Below are 17,701 nucleotides of genomic sequence, written 5' to 3'. Positions count from 1 at the left end.
CGGAAAATCACAGGCTCTTGAATGGCCTTTGAACCCAGGCTGGCTGATGGCAAAGTGTGGGTGCTGCACTGTGTGGCCAGGTTTCAGGCCTAGGGCATCTTGGGGCTTGCTCCCTGCAAGGGACCCACAGCCTACCTCACCCCCCTCCCCTTGGAAACCACCCTCAGGCCAAGGAGAAAGAGGAAGCAGTGAGTATGAGGTAATGCTCCCACCTTGTGGTGGAGATAAGTAACTACAGTCAATTTCCCAGGGAGAAGGGGCCAAGGTGCAAAAGACACGAGGACTCAGACTCCTGTCTGTCCTAGTACTTTATTGGTCACCTTTTGGCCTGGGCCCAGCTAGATGGGCTCCAGGGAGGGGCTCACCATTCACCAGCTCCCAGCTGGGAGAATGAGAAGGCCTTGGACAAGCCCTCCAGGGTCATGGAGTTTAAAGGGGCAGGTCCGGCCTTTCCTGGGTCAGCATGGGGTATCCACGTAGGGGTGTAGGTGGGGGCCAACAGCCCAAGCTTTCCGCATGTCTGCAGTCTAGTTGTGTTTGGAGAAGTATTCCTTGCTGTCGTCCACGTTAGGCTTGATTGTGTCACTGCCTGGCTTCCAGCCAGCAGGGCATACTGTGGGGAGACACAGGGATGCACATGTGAGGCTAGAGCCACATCTTCAAGGTAGGGCAGTACAAGGGGATGAACAGAGGCAAAGCATGAGCCTGAGTAGCAGAAGCAAAAGCCCAGAGCCAAGTGGTACAGGCCCATGACCATACAGCATATTGAGAGAAGTCCTTCAAGCTATAGGATGTTCTGGCTGACATTTTTATTTCTTTTTGGACAGCCTCCCCATTGTTTTATAAAGATTTATTTGAGAGAGAGAGAGAGAGAGCTCGAGCAGGGGGAGAAGGACAGAGAATCCTCTGAGCAGGCTCCCTGCTAAGTGTGGAGCCTGACAAGGGGCTGGATCCCAGGACCTGAGACCATGACCTGAGCCAAAACCAAGCGTCAGATGCTTAACTGATGGAGCCACCTTGGCACCCTTCTCTCTGACCCCTTTGGATCCTATTTCTCCTTCAGCCATAGATCTACTGGACTTCGAGGGCCTGTGACCAGGCTGTGTCCTCCCACGAGAGTACTCTGATCCAACTAATATTTTTTTAAAGATTTATTTATTTATTCATTCAGAGAGAGAGAGAGGCAGAGACACAGGCAGAGGGAGAAGCAGGCTCCATGCAGAAAGCCTGATGTGGGACTCGATCCTGGGTCTCCAGGATCACACCCCAGGCTACAGGCGGCGCCACACCGCTGCGCCACCGGGGCTGCCCTGATCCAAATAATATTATCCGAGCTTGCCTTGGTACATGCCTTCTCAAATACCTTCTGTAAATCTGTTAACTCCTGGCTCCCCACCCTCATATTAGGGTATCTCCCCCACCAGACTAGAAAGGTCCTGCAGACAAGGCCCCGAACTGAGTCTTCTTTGGGGCCCTCATATCCATCCCACACAAGTGATAGAGCAGTGAGTGTCTGCATGAGGGCTGAGTATGTACCCACAGGTGAACACAGGTGAATGTGTGTGCTCACCTTCCCCGTGCTCATCCGTGTACTGGAAGGCCTGAACCAGCCGCAGAACTTCATCCACGGAGCGCCCCACAGGCAAATCATTGACAGTGATCTGGCGAAGGACACCCTTGCCATCGATGATAAAGAGGCCCCTGAAGATATCAGGGTTCATGGTGAGGAACTGGGAGTTCCCGCTGCCAGGGCCAGGGGAGGGAATAACACCTCCCTACCAGCCAGGCCACAGGGCTGGGGGGCAGGGAAGACACTACCCAAGCATTGTCCCCTGCCCCTGAGGACCGGGGGCTTCTCAAGGGCCCCCACAGTACCTGTAGGCAATGCCTTCATCTTCCTTCAGCACACCATAATCTTCAGATAAACTTCTGGTTACATCAGCCACCAGGGGGATGTTCAGGGGGCCCAACCCTCCTTCCTTCCTGGGAGTGTTGATCCTAGGGGTGTAAGAGACAGCGCTGGATCCTCACCCCGGGGGCTTAGGTATGATAAAGACTGGAGGAGAGGTACTGGAGCTGAGCGATAAGGGGCTTTAGAGCAAGGCTCTAGGATCCCCACCCACTCCACCCTCAAGAGGCTGCAGGGGCTGTTTCCCACAGCTGCGAACACTAAGCCAAGGCTCTAGCTCCAGTCAAGGGTGTTCACATGTGCTGGTGACCTCCCACAGCTCAGGGCAGAAAGCCTGCCTTACAGCCCCCCATCCTCCTCTCTAGTTCTGTGTGTTGGGGCCCAGCCCTTCACCAACTAGAACTGGAGTTTCCACCTTCTTGAAATAGCTATTGGAAGGGAAGCTGTGTAGCCCTAAGTGAGGTAAAGCATCTCCAACTCCCTGGGCCAAGCAACTAGTTTTCAAATGCTAATTAGGCCATCATCATTAAGGACTTGGGCGTTCGGAATGCTATTATTTTCAAGACGGCGGGGGGGGGCAGAAGGAAGGCACAGACGTTGAGCAACAGCCCCAAGAAGGATCCTTGAGGAGAATGTAGGCCCGGTGACATCCTCCCTCCCTGCGGGTCCCGCTCATACCAAGCCAGGTGGGTGAACTGAGAGTCCACGGAGACCCCCAGGACCTCACAGCCCAGCTTGCGGAAGTCCTCGGCATGCTCGCTGAAGGCGATGATCTCCGTGGGGCAGACAAAGGTGAAGTCCAGCGGGTAGAAAAAGAGGACCAAGTATTTCCCTGGGGAAGGAAGCGGGGATAGACAAGGAATTAGGCCTCTAACGCCTGGGTCCTACCCCCACCTGGGCCCACTCTCGGCTGCCCCTCACCTTTGTAGTCGCAAAGCTTCACCTCCTTGAAGGCGCCATCCACCACGGCGGTGGCCTGGAAGGGCGGGGCGGGCTTTCCGATGTGCGCCTTGCCAGAGGTCATGACTGCAAGCTGAGACACCCCCCCGCCCCCCGCTTGGTCAGCGCGCCCGGGAAGACCCTCTGTCGTCCCTTCCCAAGGTCATGCTGCGTGCTGGGCCCGGTTACTGAGAGGCAGAGGCCGCAGCACTACCCCGCACCCTCCCGGGTACCGGGCTGCGCGGCCTGAACACTGCAGGAGACCCGCCCCCCTGACCAGCACTAGCGGCCGGGCCGCAGGCGCCGGGGCCCCCCATTAGCGTCTCGGCTTGAGCTCCCTGGCACCAGCCCACCGCTCCGGGAGGAGCCCCCGCGAGCCGGGGGTGGGGAGCTCGCCGATGCGGCCTGTGTTGCAAGGCCGAGGCCTCGGTTTCCCCTGCAAGGACAAAGGCGGCCACTCCGGCGGGCGGAAACAAAGGCTGCAGCGCTAAGGTCTGGACCCGGCCGGAGCCGCTCCGGGGGGGGGGGGGGGGGCTTCCCAGAGCCCGGTGCCCTCTAGGTGTCCATACCTGCGTGGGCAAGGGCGGCGCGCACGGGCTGGCAGACGCGCGAACACACGTTCTCAGCGCCGAGCGCGCCCTGGGCCTGGGTGTCTTTTATGCGCGGCCCGAACCATGACGCAGAGGGCGAGGGGGGGTGGGCGGACGAGCGGAGCGGTCGGGTCCACTGCAACCGCGGGGGGGTGGGGAACCAGGCCGGCCGGGTCCACGCGCCCGAAAGCGGCGGGAGGAGTCGGGGAACGCGGGCCCCGACCACTACCACCGCTGGCGGGGGGTGACGCGGCCACCGCATCCCCCGCGAGGAGCTCCTCCTCGGAGCGCGCCCGGGTCGGTTGGAGTCCGGCATGGCCCGGAGCCCGGCGGACTTACTGCTGCCGCCTCTGATTCTCCTGCTTCTGGGGACCCCTGCTAGGGTCTCCCCCAACTACAATTACTTCGGCGAGAAGAGCGAAGGCGACCTCTGGGAGGAGCTGCGGCTGCAGCATCAGGAGAAAGGTAACCGCACGCTGTGGGGGTGATGGTGCGGAAAGGTGCCCTATTGCCCCACTTTGCCAGCTGGCTGCAAACAGACCCTCCTCCAGGGACTTCAGATCTCTCCCCGTCTGCACACTGGCTGGCCCCCTTGGGCTGGTTACTTTTCTCCGAGGCTCAGTTTTCTTACCTGTAAGTTGAAATAGAGACTGACTTTACACAGCTTACAGGGGCAGAGGGGGATATGGGTAGACAATAAATCCAGAACCAGACACATCCATAAACTCATGGATGAGCGCTAGGAAGTATAGGGATAGAGGAAGAAAGGGGCGGGTAAATGTCTCAAGTCGGAAAAGGCCTGACGGAGCAGATCGGTAACCAATGCAGCAGGAATCCAGCAAAAGCGAAAAATACAAAGATTGAGGGAGAAGAGTATGCCAGGGAATGGGAACAGCAAGTGCCAAAGCCAAGAGGCCAGGCGGAGGGAAAGAAAGAGGCCAGTGTTGTCTTGGGAAGGCATGAAGTGTTAGGACTTTGTGAGCTGCAGAGTTGGGATAAGACCAGTTACCTAGGGGCATAGGGAGGAGTCCATAAAAGAACATTGTAAAAGAGCCTCTGATAAGCACTCAGAAGGTTGGAGCTGCTTGAAAAGTGGTCATTATAGTTGTTTTTGTATTACCTGCTAGCACATCACCAGAGACTTTCAGTACCTTCATTATATTATGCCAATTATGTCACTTAATTTACCACCTGGCATCCCTGCTGGTTAGGTGGCACTATGCCTACTGAACAGGCCCATTATCACCACTCCCCCAAGACAGGAGTCAGCTTCAGATGGTGGGCACCAAAGGTGTTGTATCACACTCCCAACTGGACAGGCTGGCACAGGTGGGAAGTGTCAGTTTGCAATTCCTCTGGGCAACACACCAGATGTATCAGCTCAAGGGGTGGCTTGCTTTCTATAGGTCTCAGTTTCCCCACCTGGGAATAATGGGAAAATTAAATTAGATCATCTATGGTGGAGTGCTTGGCACAGACGCAGAGCCCAGCAAACAGGAGATGTTGTTGTTAGTGTATTTATCTGCCTCTCTTCCTAGAGGAGGGCATGGCGGGGGTAGGTTCCCCCCTACCTGGCCCTCTATCCCTAGACTTGGAGGACTCGATCCTTGGCCCCTGGGGGAAGTGGCGCTGTTTCTGCGACCTGGGCAAGCAGGAGCGCAGCCGCGAGGTCCTGGGCACGGCGCCGGGTCCGGTGTTCATGGACCGCGAGAATCTGGTGCAGGTGCGGCCCTGCAGGCAACGGGATTGTTCATCCTGCAAACCAACGGATTGCGACTGGAGGCCCTGAACCCGGGTGAGAGACTAGCGCAGAGGAGGCGGGGCCAGGGCAGGTGGTCTAGTCCGGGGTTGGGAGTCCTCAGGGCCTGGGATGAGGCGAGAGAAAAGGCGGGGCGTGGGGGGGCGGGCAGGAGAGCCTTTAGGGATGAGGCTTAAAGATGGTGGGGAAAGGTGAGCTGAGTCAGGAGCCGTGAGCCCCACTGATACCCGGGGAGAAAGGAAGAAAGCTAGTCATGGGCCGGGAGGGGGGAATCAGAGATGGAGGAACTGTGACCCTGAGGAAGGGACATGAGCCTGATGAGGGTCAAGGACCTATAGGGTGACGATGTGAGCCCCTTTGAGACTCGAGAACTGGGGGACATGAACCCTCAACTGGGGGTAATGGCCCTGCCTTGTGGGCTCAGACTCTCAGCAGAAGCCTATTGAGATCTGGGATCACAGTTGGGAGGGGGTGGGTGGAGGAGGCCTAGCCCCAGTTAGAGGTTAGGAAGCCGGGAAAGGGAGGGCGAGAGTCTGGGTGAGGTACCGAGAGAGAGGGAGCTGGACAGCAAATCTGAAGGCCTGAGCCCAGTGGAAGTAGGAATACCTGGTCCGGAGGGCTTAGCCTGTGTGGAATGGCAGGGACAGGGACCAGAGCCAGCATCCAGATCGGGGACTGGGACCCAGTGATGTGGGCACTGGCGGTAGTCTGGCAGTATAGTGATATTTGACCTTCTAGGCCCTGGCTGGGCCTCGGCCTCCAAGGCCTGCGTCAGTTTCCCACTTTTATTTCCCTATCTCCTAGCAGCCCCGACGGGCGGGGCGTCAGGGACTCCGGGGCGGAGCCTGGAAGGCGACCCCGCCCACCCCGTTCCCCCGAAGGAGCTCGGCGGTCGGCCTTGGGAACTACAATTCCCAGGAAGCCGCGCGGCAGGAGTTTCGGTGGCGGCTGCGGAAACGTCAACGGTGGCCGGAGCGTCGGGGGCGTGTCCCGGGCACCGATTGGTCGGGAGCCAGAGCCGCTTCGGGGCCGGCGGAAAACGCGCGCCTAGAACCGCTCCTGTAGACCTGGTTCTTGCGGTCGGTGGCGGCGGCAGAGACGGCATGGATTTCAGCGAGCTGGACAGAGACAACACGGGCCGCTGTCGCCTGAGCTCGCCTGTGCCCGCGGTGTGCCGCCAGGAGCCCTGCGTCCTGGGCGTCGATGAAGCGGGCCGGGGCCCGGTGCTGGGTGCGCCCCCAGGGCTGGGCTGGGGGAGGGGCGTGATTAGGGGAATGCACGTTGCACTGGAACGCAAGCCGGGATTGTACCCTACCCGGGGAGGGGGGTGATGGTGGTAATGGCACCGAAAAAAGCGGTGATGATGGAATAAGGATAGCGGTTTTCACGGGCTCACTGGTTGGACACTCGCTTCTCCAGGCCCCATGGTCTACGCCATCTGTTATTGCCCCCTGTCCCGCCTGGGAGATCTGGAAGCCCTGAAAGTGGCAGGTGAGCCCGAGGTGTGACCCTGGGGAGGTGGTTCCTGGGTGTGTGCAGGAGCGGGTGCAAACTGGAGGGGGAGAACAGCTGGGAGAACCAGTCGCACCCCTTCTCTCCCAACCCTCCTCCCAGACTCAAAGACCCTATCGGAGAGCGAGCGGGACAGGCTCTTTGTGAAAATGGAGAAGGACAGGGACTTTGTGGGCTGGGCATTGGACGTGCTGTCTCCAAACCTCATCTCTACGAGCATGCTTGGGCGGTGAGGGGCCTCTGGGAGGGGCCGGGTGGAGGGGCAGCCAGCGTGGCCTGGAAGGGATCGGTGTAGGGACCGGAACTGACTAGGTTTTGTCTCCCATTGCAGGGTCAAGTACAACCTGAACTCCCTATCCCATGATACAGCCACTGGGCTGGTGCAGTATGCCTTGGACCAGGGTGTGAAAGTTGCACAGGTGAGCTGTTGGATTGTCCACATTTGATCACTTCAGGATAAAATGGGAGTATATAAGTACAGTGGGTGATTCAGAGTCAGACATAACTGAGTTATCTCAGGAATATATATTGCTGTCTTTTGACTTTCTACTATTTTTCCTACCCAAAATGTGTGCCCCATATAGGATCAAGGAGGAGCCCCCAGCTCCACTCTCTTTTAATTTACCTCTGTATCTTTTTTTTTTTTTTTTTTTTTTTAGGATTTCATTTATTTATTCATGAGAGACACAGAGAGAGAGAGGGAGAAACATAGGCAGAGGGAGAAGCAGGCTTCCTGTGAGAAGCCTGATGTAGGACTCGATCCCAGGACCCTTGGATCACAACCTGAGCCAAAGGCAGACACTCAACCACTGAGCCACCCAGGTGACCTGATTTATCTCTCTGTATCTTAAAGGCTCGGAATCCAGAACAAATCTATATCTGATCCCCTGTCTGCAGCCTCTGTCCTAGCCCAGGGTACTCTTCTCTCCTGGATTCCCCCCCATCCTCCTCCCACTTTGAGGCCTGTCCTTTATAGTCTGCTCCTGTGAAGCAGATAGTCACGTTTTGAAACATAGATCTCAACATTTAATTTTTTGATCCCAGTAACAAATCTGGAAAGTTCAGTGTCAAGTGGAAGAGAGTGAGATTGAAATACCAGAAGGAAATAAAAGTTGGCATTGTATCCAGTACTCTGCGGCCAAGAACAGGCCGTTTTGAGAGAATAACAAGGATAAATACGCTTGAGATAGGGAACATAACAAGGGAGACCTTGTTGAGGAGATGGCTGAAGTCCAGGACTGGAATATGGAGCCCACAATGCAGTATTAGGACAGACAGACAAGGGCCCTGCCCTCTAGGGTTTGGTGACCAAGTCAGGAGGCACAGATGGTAGCTGGTAAGCAGATAATAAAGGTGATTTCTGAGGGTAACAGCAATGGAGATCACTGACTTGATCTCTCTATTCCAGCTATGAGGCCTCCCTGTTACTGTCTAGCATACTTGACATGGTCCCACCTCAGGGCCTTTGCACTAGCTGTTCTTTCTGGCTAGAATCCTCTTCACATGGCATCTTCACATGGCTCCTTCTCTTACCTTTTTCAGGCCTTTATTCAAATGTTACCACCTTGAAGTGACCATCCCCGAATCTCTCCTACCACTATATAAAATGATACCCCCCCAGCATGCCTGGCTGGCTCAGTCGTTAGAGCATGGTACTCTTGATCTCAGGGTCAAGAGTTTAAGCACCACATTGGACATAGAGCATACTTAAAAAAATAAGTAGGGCAGCCTGCGTGGCTCAGCGGTTTAGTGCCACCTTTGGCCCAGGTTGTGATCCTGGAGTCCCGGGATCGAGTCCCACATCAGGCTCCCTGCCTGGAGCCTGCTTCTCCCTCTGCCTGTGTCTCTCATGAATAAATAAATAAAATCTTAAAAAAAAAAGTAGATAAGAAATAAAATGATAATCCCTCCCAACTCTCCCCTGTCCTTTATTATTTATCCTGTTTCTTGTCTGTGGCACTTACCAGGGTATCCACTCCATGAAGACAGAGGTTTTTTTGTCTTGCATTTGCTTCTATAATTCCTGGCATCTGCTGTAGCTGTGGTATGCAGTAGGTGCTCAGTAAGTGTGGAATAGCTTCAGCTTGATCAGGGACAGCCTCTTTTGGAGGGGACTTTTCTTTTCCTTTTTTTTAAGTAATCTCTGCACCCAGTGTGGGGCTCAAATTCATGACGTGAAGATCAAGAGTTGCACACTCTGCCGACTGAGCCAGCCAGGTGCCCCTGGAGGGGACTTTTAAACTGAGATTGCCCGGGATGCCTGAGTGGCTTAGCAGTTGAGCGTCTGCCTTTGGCTCCAGGTGTGATCCCGGGATCCAGGATCGAGTCCTGAGTCCCACATTGGGCTCCCTATGGGGAGCCTGCTTCTCCCTCTGCCTATGTCTCTGTCTCTCTGTGTCTCTCATAAATAAATAAATAAGTCTTTAAAAAAATAATAAAATAAACTGAGATGCCTGGGAAAGGTTCAGTCTGGCCTTGAGCTGAGAAGAGTATTCCAGACACAGGAGCAGCAGGTGTAAATGCGGTAAGGCTGGATCACTGACAGTTATTTTCCCAGACATTTGTTGAATGAATACCTTTCTGTCACCACGGCAGGTATTTGTGGACACTGTGGGGCTGCCAGAGACCTACCAAGAGCGGTTGCAGCAGCGCTTTCCTGGCATTGAGGTGACGGTCAAGGCCAAGGCGGATGCCCTCTACCCTGTGGTCAGCGCTGCCAGTATCTGTGCCAAGGTTAGGCTCCTTCTGGCCATGGCCAGCTCCTCGCATCCCCCTGCACATGTGGCAGGCGTGCCTGCTTCAGGGGAGGGAGATCCTAAGTTTTTATCTTGCCCACAGGTGGCCCGTGACCAGGCTGTAAAGAGCTGGCACTTTGTGGAAAAGCTGCAGGACCTGGATGCCGATTATGGCTCCGGTTACCCCAATGGTGAGCAGACTGGAGCCTCCTTGAGACAGTGATATTGGCAATAACGCCAACAAGGGAGGCCTGAGTGCACTTCTACAGTTTTCTTCATTGTGCTCATCCTGCTCCGCGATGGAAGAGCCTGAGGCTCAGACGGGGGAGCCACTTGTTTATGGTCAGCATGTGGCAAAGCTGGATTCCAGTGGGCAGGCTCTCTCCTCCCTTCTCTCTCCATCTCTGCTGTGCCCCATTGAGGGCCTGACATCCTTGGTGGGCATCTGTCTATTAAGGGGAAAGGGGTGGTGGTGAGGGGTGTCCGCTCATGTCCAGTAGCCCCAGCTTAAATCTGTTGTTTTTCTTTTTCTTTTTCTTTTTCTTTTTTTTTTTTTTTTAAGATTTTATCATTTATTTGACAGACAGGAAGAGAGAGAGCACAAGCCGGGGGTGGGGGGTAGCAGAGGGAGAGGGAGAAGTAGGCTACCATGTGGGGCTCGATCCTAGGAACCTGAGATCATGACCTGAGTTGAAGGCAGTTGCTTAACCAACTGAGCCACCCAGGCGCCCCGAATCTATTGTTTTCTTCCCATTTATGAGGCTCACTCTCTTTGTCTGTGTGGTAGATGATCGTGTGCCCGCCCCCTGCCATGAGTCTATTTCAAAATTCAGTGGCTGGGTTCAAGGAGCCCTGTGGTCCTTCTGAGGCCCAAGGGAGGGATGGGCAGTTGGGTAGGGAGACACAGCAAGTCTGTGATTGGAACTTAGGTGAGGCCAAAGTAAGGAAACCAGGTCCAAGCCAAAGACAGTTTGGGTCGCATTCCGTGCTTATTGAGGGCCTGGTATGTGCCATGCAAGTCTGTGCCCTGGGGATATAGCCATGAGCAAGACAAAGAAGGACCTCCCTGTCCCTGCTGAGCTCCTAGTTTTGTGGAGATGGCGGGTATTACCACCATGATTCACAGATGCTCATTTAATGACTGTTGTCCTTGAGGGGGTGAAAGGATGTCTCAGGGACAGTCTCCCCAAACTACCTTGAGCACATCAGGTGGAGTTGGGAAGCTGCCTGCACAAGGGTTCTGAGGCAGGAATGGGTCCCAGACAGTGGGAGGTGCCTCAGGGGTACTCTGGAGGCCAAGATGAGGTAGTGGTGCCTCTGATGCCAGGCCAAGGAACTTGGACCGTGTGGCAGGGCTCAGGGGCCATCACCACTGCCCACCCCACCTTTCCTGTCCCTCAGATCCCAAGACAAAAGCGTGGTTGAGGAAGCACGTGGAGCCTGTGTTTGGCTTCCCCCAGTTTGTCCGTTTCAGCTGGCGCACGGCCCAGAGCATCCTGGAGAAGGAGGCAGAAGGTGTTATATGGTGGGTGTCCTGGGGGTGCCATGAAGAATGAGAGACGGAGGCCGGGGCTCAGTCCTCCCTGGGACTCCCCGCCGCCCCTGGCCTCCTCCCGACACTCCGAAGTGATCAGTATCCCCACCTCTCTCTCTCCCACAGGGAGGACTCGCTGACAGGAGATCAGGAGGGACCTGGGAGGATCATGTCCTATTTCAGCAAAGGCCCTCGAACCCACCCCCGCCTCCCCCACCGGTACTTCCAAGAGCGAGGCCTGGAGTCAGCCACCATTCTCTAGGAGCCAGCCTGTTCTCCCTTTATGTGCCTCCCTCACCCTGCACTGCTTCTCCCCCACCCCCCAATTTGTGATTAAAATTGTTTAAGGAAAGCTAAGCATTTGGTTGTACTTTGGGGTGGAAGCTCGTTGGGAGTGTGCTCTGTAGCTCTACCCAGCTACAGACTTTTGGAACCTAAACAAGATGGGCCCTCCCTGGCTGATTTATTTTATTTTTAAATTTTTATTTATTTTTTTAAAAGATTTTATGTATTCATGAGAGACAGGCAGAGACCTAGATAGATGGAGCAGGCACCCCCATGGGGAACCTGCTACAGGACTCTATCCCAGGACCCCAGAATCATAACCTGAGCCAAAGGCAGATGCTCAACCACTGAGCCACTCAGGTGCCCTTTTTTATTTTTATTTTAATTTTATTTAATTTATTCTTTAAAGATTTGTTGGGCAGCCCCAGTAGCCCAGTGGTTTGGTGCTGCCTTTGGGGGGGTGTGATCCTGGAGACCTGGGATCGGGTCCCGCATCAGGCTCCCTGCGTGGAGCCTGCTTCTCCCTCTGCCTGTGTCTCTGCCTCTCTCTCTCTCTCTCTCTCTCTCTCTCTCTCTGTGCCTCACGAATAAATAGATAATCTTTTAACAAATAAAGATTTGTTTGTTTTAGAGAGAGAGAGAGAGAGCACACATGCAGGTTCAAAATAAGGGCAGAGAGAATCTGAAGGAGACTTCTGCTCTGAGCATGGAGCCCAACCGGGGCTCAAGGTCACAACTCTGAGATCCCAACCTGAGCCAAAAACCAAGAATCAGACGTTTAGCCAACTGTGACACCCAGGTGCCCCTATTTTATTTTATTTTTTTCAATGCATAATATACTTGTAGGATGCAGAATTAGGAGGGAGCACCCTGCCCAGATTGCTGGTGGGCTTACCAAGGTGTCTCAGTCTGTTCAGGCTGCCCTAACAAAATACCACAGACAGGGTGGTTTATAAACAACAGACATTTATTACCATTCTGGAGGCCAGAAGTCCAAGATCACGGTGGTCAGATTCTGGTGAGGACCGTTTTCCAGGTTGTGGACTGCCAACTTCTCACTGTGTCCTCCCACGGTATAAGGGGCAAGGAACCTGTGTGAGGTCGCTTTTATAAGAGCACTAATCCCCTTCTTGACCTAATCACCCCTTAACACCATTATCTGTGGGAATTAGGATATCAACATGAATTTTGGGGGAACACAGACATTCAGGCCACAGCAGGTACCTTTTAGATCCTTCTGGGAATTGCCTGGCATGTTACAAATATACATGTGGATGCTTTCCTGAGGTTTGTTTTTGTTTTACAAATGGAAACAAAAAAAAACAAATGGAAACAGACTACCCTAGACAGTGCACATTCTTACTCTTCACCACATCTTGGAGGTAATTCCCAATGAATGCCTAAAGACCTTCCTCATTCCCATTCTAGCTTCAGAGTCCTCAGTGCAAATGTCCTGTGGTTTATTTAATGCTGCTTTTTTTTTTTTTTTTTTTTTTTAATTTTTTTATTTATTTATGATAGTCACACAGAGAGAGAGAGAGAGGCAGAGACACAGGCAGAGGGAGAAGCAGGCTCCATGCACTGGGAGCCTGACGTGGGATTCGATCCCGGGTCTCCAGGATCGTGCCCTGGGCCAAAGGCAGGTGCTAAACCGCTGCGCCACCCAGGGATCCCTGCTTTTTTTTTTTTTTTTAAGATTTTTATTTATTCATGAGAGACACAGAGAGAGGCAGAGACATAGGCAGAGGAAGAAGCAGGCTTTCTGCGGGGAGCCCAATGCAGGACTCGATCCTAGGACTCTGGGATCACGACCTGAGCCGAAGGCAGATGCTCAACCACTGAGCCACCCAGATGCCCCTACTTAATGCTTCTTAAGAGGCATTGAGTTATTGCCCAGCTTGCCATTAAATATTAAACGTGTAGGATGCCTGGGTACCTCAGTGGTTGAGCATCTGCCTTTGGATCAGGACATGATCCTGGAGACCCGGGATCGAGTCCCACATTGGGCTCCCTGCATGGAGCCTGTTTCTCCCTCTACCCGTGTCTCTGCCCCTCTCTCTCTGTGTCTCTCATGAATAAATAAAATGTTTTTAAAAATAAATATTAAACGTGTACAGCGGAAAATGACCGGGGTATGCCATCATTTCTCATGCAGTTTTGTCTGTAGGATAAATCCCCAGAGGTGAGCTTGCTGGGTGAGAGGATCTATGTGGCTTGTAATTTGGAGAGATATTTTCAAAATCCTCTCTGTGAAGACATGAACTCGTCCCACCAGCGGTGTAAGTAAGCACTTATTTCCCGCACAGCCTTGCCAGTAGCAGGACAGGTTTATTTCAGTCCGTGAGAAGTTTGGAAGCTTACACTCAACCTACACTGTGGCTCAACAACATCAAGGACACTCTTTTTTTTTTTTTCCTAAGATTTTTCTTGTTTTATTTGAGAGAGATCACACGTGGAGGGGAGGGACAGAAAGACAAGAGAAAGAATCTCAAGCAGATGCCTCACTGAGCACAGTGCCTGACTTACGTGGGGCTTGATCCCATGACCCTGAGATCATCACCTGAGCCAAAATAGAGTTGGATGCTTAACCACCCGAGCCTCCCAGGTGCCCCAAAGACACCATTTTAAAAATTCATCTATTTTGCCATTTTGGTGGGGTTTTTCTGCCTCTCATGGTCCTACTATGGCTGCCACAGTTACAGATATCACATCTCAATCTCCAAAGGCCTCATCCCCCAGCAGCTGCCCTGTCACTTCCTGGCTGAAAGTAGGACAAGTCTATGCCCAAAGCAATTCCTTAGTAGGGGAATGGAATATCTGGGATAAAAAGTTAAGAACTGGTACCTGGGGGTAGGAAGACATCCAGTACCCAGCCCTCCCACCTCATTCCCTCACTCTGACTCTTCCTTGACTTGAGCAGTGGCAATTTCATGGAAAGAAGAAAGGGGATGGTTTTTAACTTCTTAGTAAATGTTCTGATGGGAAAAGCCCAGGACATTATGGGAATATTATTTATGGAGCATGTATTGGTTAGGGCTACATAACAAAGTACCACAGACTGGGTGGCTTAGACAACAAGTTTATTTTCTCAGTTCTGGAAGCTAGAAGTCCAAAATGAAGGTGTTGGCAGTGTTGATTTCTCCTTAGTTTGCAGATGGCCATCTTCTTCTTGTGTTTTACCAGGTAGTCCCTTTGTGTGTGTCTGTCCTAATCTCTCTCTTTTTATTTTTTATTTTATTTTATTATTTTTTTAATTTTTATTTATTCATGATAGGCACACAGTGAGAGAGAGAGAGAGGCAGAAACACAAGCAGAGGGAGAAGCAGGCTCCATGCACCGGGAGCCTGACGTGGGATTCGATCCCGGATCTCCAGGATCGCGCCCTGGGCCAAAGGCAGGCGCCAAACCGCTGCGCCACCCAGGGATCCCAATCTCTCTCTTTTTAAAATTTATTAAAGAGAAAGAGCATCCATGAGCAGTGGGGAGGGGTAAAGGGACAGGGAGAAGCAAGCTCCCCACCAAGCAGGGAGCCCCGCGCAGGGCTCGATCCCAGGGCTCCGGGATCATGACGTGAGCTGAAGGCAGATGCTTAACTGACTGAGCCACACAGGCACCCCTAATCTCTTAAGGATTCCAGTCATTGGATTATGACTCACCCATATGACCTTAGTTTACTTTAATTACCTCTTGGAAGACCCTATCCAAATGTAGTCACAGCCTGGGGCACTGGGGTTAGGACTTCAACATGTATTTGGGGAGTGGAATACAATTTAGTGCATAACCGAATACCTCCACATAGGTTCTGTGCTGGGGACCAGGAAGCCAGTGCTGACCCAGCTACAAAAGGTCTCTGAGTACCCACTGAGGTCCAGGGGACCTCAGGAGTGCACCATGGGGATCCCAGCTCTGCTCTGGGGCTCACAGAGCCTGAGAAGCTCAATGGCTGAGATCTGAGGGGTGGGACAGAACAGGAGGGAGAAGAGGGTTCCTGGCAGTGGGAGCATTTAGTGCGGATACCCAGAGATGAGAATATCTGCTTTGGTGTTTGGTTTTTTAAAGATTTTATTTATTTATTCATGAGAGACACAGAGAGAGGCAGAGACACAGGCAGAGGGAGAAGCAGGCTCCATATAGGGAGCTCGATGTGGGACTCGATCCTGGGATTCCGGAATCAGGTCCTGAGCTGAAGACAAATGCTCAACCGCTGAGCCACCAGGCGTCCCGGAAGATCTGCTTTGAGAAGGCTGGAGAGTAGGGATGGTGAAGGCAGACCTTGGGGAGGAGCTGGGGCCTCCCCATTTTTCCACCCTTGGGGTACCTTCTTTTCAAGCCTCAGCCTCTGGTTATCATTGTAGTTACGAAACGTTTACACATCCAGATTCCATTAGTAATCTTGCCCTGTCCTTTTCTCTGCTATAAATTTGTAAATTTATGTTATAAATTTTGGATTTATTTTTTTCTCTCGAATTAGAATTATAGTTTATCTTGAATGTATAGGCCCCTTTGACTGCTCATGGAATTTGCCTGGACAAGATAAAGAGAAACTATCCCCCGTAAGTAGAAGTTAGTGGGCACCCTAAGGGTGTAATTTGCAAATGTTACTTTTTTTTTTAAGATTTTTTTTTTTTTTTTTTTTTTTTAATTGGGACGTCTGAGTGGCTCAGCAGTTAAGCTTCGGTCTGCCTTTGGCCAAGGGCGTGATCCTGGAGTCCTGGGATCGAGTCCCATATCGGGCTCCCTGCGTGGAGCCTGCTTCTCCCTCTGCCTGTGTGTGTGTGTCTCTCTCTATGTCTCTCATGAATAAAGAAATAACATCTTTAAAAAATAGATCTTTGAATCCCCAGTTTTTCAAATAGAGATCCCCAGATCAGCAGCATCAAGCTCATCTGTTAGAAATGTAGGGTCTGGGGGCACCTGAGCGGCTCAGTTGTTAAGTGTCTGACTCCTCATTTCTTTTCTTTCTTTCTTCTTTCTTTCTTTCTTTCTTTCTTTCTTCTTTCTTTCTTCTTTCTTTCTTTCTTTTTTTCTTTCTTTTTTTTAAATTTTTATTTATTTATGATAGTCACACACAGAGAGAGAGAGAGAGAGAGAGAGAGAGGCAGAGACACAGACAGAGGGAGAAGCAGGCTCCATGCACCGGGAGCCTGACGTGGGACTTGATCCCAGGATTCCAGGATCATGCCCTGGGCCAAAGGTAGGCGCCAAACCGCTGAGCCACCCAGGGATCCCTCTTTCTTTCTTTCTTTCTTTCTTTCTTTCTTTCTTTCTTTCTTTCTTTCTTTCTTTCTTTCTTTCTTTTCTTTCTTTCTTTCTTTCTTTCTTTCTTCTTTCTTTCTTTCTTTCTTTCTTTCTTTCTTTCTTTCTCTCTTTCTTCCTTCCTTCCTTCCTTCCTTCCTTCCTTCCTTCCTTCCTTCCTTCCTTCCTTTTCTTTCTTTTCTTTCTTTTCTTTCTTTTCTTTCTCTTTCAAGACAGAGAGGCAGAGACATAGGCAGAGGGAGAAGCAGGCTCTCTGCAGGAGCCCAATGTGAGACTCTATCCCGGACCCTGGGATCAGGCCCTGAGTCAAAGGCAGACACTCAACCGCTGAGCCACCCAGGGATTCCTGACTCTTGATTTCGACTCAGGTCATTATGTAAGGATAGTGAGATTGAGTCCTGCCTGCGTTGGGCTCCACCCTGAGCATGGAGTCTGTTTGGGATTCTTTCTCTCCCTCTCCTTCTGCTCCTCCCTGTTCACGCTCTCTCTCTAAATAGATCTTTTTTAAAGACTTAAAAATAAATAAAATGAAATTAACAATAACCCGTTTCTGGAAGATTACCATGTGGGTTATTCTTCTGGTTCTCTTTCACCCATCTCTGCCCACCTTCTGCTTCCTGTCCTGATGTCCTCACTGGTCTTCCTTATCTCCAGTCTCACCCTCTCCCTGTCCTACTGGCAGCGTCAGACAAGAGTCTTAGTCTGATGGGTCTTCTTGTGTGTAAACCTTCCGTGGCTTTCACCTTATCATCAGGGCCTTGTGTTCAAGGCCTTATGTGTAACAGTATATATAACTGTGACAATGATAATGGATAATGTCTATGTTTATTGAGGGTTAATTATGTCCCAGGCATTTTCTAAGTATTTTATTTGGCATCCCTCTCATTAGGAGTTGGAGTCTAATGCTTCTCCTTGAATATGAGCTGGCTCTAGTGACACAACATCAGTGAATAGAGAGTGGAGGCAACACTGCTTTCTAACACCAGAGAGAAAGAGAGGAGACTGCTTTAACCTGACTGTCTTGGAACACTTGCCCTTGGAGCCCAGATGCCATCCTGTGAGGAAGCCCAAGCCAGAGGGACATGCCATGTGTAGCAATTCTGTCAGCAGCCAGGCAAGAGTCAGTGCCAACCACCAGATGTATGAATGAAGAAGACTTTAGGGTGATTCCAGACCCAGCCA

General features: G+C 52.0%; 3 protein-coding genes across 5 annotated transcripts; 2 read left to right on the top strand and 1 right to left on the bottom strand.

Annotated features, from left to right (window-relative positions):
• Positions 1 to 290: 290 nt before the first annotated feature.
• On the bottom strand, positions 291 to 4,207 carry PRDX2 (peroxiredoxin 2). 2 transcript variants are annotated; one of them, XM_025457708.3, is made up of 6 exons: positions 4,070 to 4,207; positions 2,831 to 2,942; positions 2,588 to 2,741; positions 1,876 to 1,998; positions 1,571 to 1,701; positions 291 to 613 (listed from the first exon to the last, which is right to left on the bottom strand). In XM_025457708.3, exons 1-6 carry the CDS (start codon positions 4,166 to 4,168, stop codon positions 528 to 530), a joined length of 705 nt encoding a protein of 234 aa, XP_025313493.3. In that variant the 5' UTR covers positions 4,169 to 4,207; the 3' UTR covers positions 291 to 527. The 2 variants fall into 2 exon arrangements, with proteins under 2 accessions (XP_025313493.3, XP_025313494.1); XM_025457709.3 differs by lacking the exon at positions 4,070 to 4,207 and adding an exon at positions 3,418 to 3,558.
• Positions 3,734 to 6,145, top strand: THSD8 (thrombospondin type 1 domain containing 8). Of its 2 annotated transcripts, none has more exons than XM_049098537.1 (3): positions 3,734 to 3,903; positions 5,028 to 5,233; positions 6,005 to 6,145. In XM_049098537.1, the coding sequence occupies exons 1-2, from the start codon at positions 3,753 to 3,755 to the stop codon at positions 5,225 to 5,227; spliced, it is 351 nt and encodes a 116-aa protein (XP_048954494.1). In that variant the 5' UTR covers positions 3,734 to 3,752; the 3' UTR covers positions 5,228 to 5,233; positions 6,005 to 6,145. The 2 variants fall into 2 exon arrangements, with proteins under 2 accessions (XP_048954494.1, XP_048954495.1); XM_049098538.1 differs by having other exon boundaries at positions 6,002 to 6,142.
• Positions 6,146 to 6,293: 148 nt separating this feature from the next.
• Positions 6,294 to 11,335, top strand: RNASEH2A (ribonuclease H2 subunit A). The gene is made up of 8 exons (XM_025457706.3): positions 6,294 to 6,427; positions 6,617 to 6,688; positions 6,812 to 6,938; positions 7,041 to 7,128; positions 9,305 to 9,442; positions 9,548 to 9,635; positions 10,846 to 10,969; positions 11,105 to 11,335. The coding sequence occupies exons 1-8, from the start codon at positions 6,301 to 6,303 to the stop codon at positions 11,238 to 11,240; spliced, it is 900 nt and encodes a 299-aa protein (XP_025313491.1). The 5' UTR covers positions 6,294 to 6,300; the 3' UTR covers positions 11,241 to 11,335.
• Positions 11,336 to 17,701: the final 6,366 nt, after the last annotated feature.

The sequence above is a fragment of the Canis lupus genome, chromosome 20 (genome assembly GCF_003254725.2).
Source record: "Canis lupus dingo isolate Sandy chromosome 20, ASM325472v2, whole genome shotgun sequence".
NCBI classification, from domain to species: Eukaryota; Metazoa; Chordata; class Mammalia; order Carnivora; family Canidae; genus Canis; species Canis lupus.
The sequence above is the reverse complement of the archived record's forward strand: the minus strand, read 5'-3'. Positions and strand labels throughout refer to the sequence as shown.

Excerpts from the sequence above, each read along its gene's own strand:
- RNASEH2A (XM_025457706.3), top strand. The coding sequence starts at position 6,301 with ATGGATTTCAGCGAGCTGGACAGAGACAACACGGGCCGCTGTCGCCTG. Across the intron at positions 9,443-9,547 it reads CTGCCAGTATCTGTGCCAAG|GTGGCCCGTGACCAGGCTGT; the intron begins GTTAGGCTCCTT and ends TCTTGCCCACAG. Across the intron at positions 10,970-11,104 it reads GAGGCAGAAGGTGTTATATG|GGAGGACTCGCTGACAGGAG; the intron begins GTGGGTGTCCTG and ends TCTCTCCCACAG.
- PRDX2 (XM_025457708.3), bottom strand. The coding sequence starts at position 4,168 with ATGAGTTTATGGATGTGTCTGGTTCTGGATTTATTGTCTACCCATATC. Across the intron at positions 1,702-1,875 it reads GATGAAGGCATTGCCTACAG|GGGCCTCTTTATCATCGATG; the intron begins GTACTGTGGGGG and ends TGATATCTTCAG. Across the intron at positions 614-1,570 it reads CACGGATGAGCACGGGGAAG|TATGCCCTGCTGGCTGGAAG; the intron begins GTGAGCACACAC and ends GTCTCCCCACAG.
- THSD8 (XM_049098537.1), top strand. The coding sequence starts at position 3,753 with ATGGCCCGGAGCCCGGCGGACTTACTGCTGCCGCCTCTGATTCTCCTG. Across the intron at positions 3,904-5,027 it reads GCTGCAGCATCAGGAGAAAG|ACTTGGAGGACTCGATCCTT; the intron begins GTAACCGCACGC and ends CTCTATCCCTAG.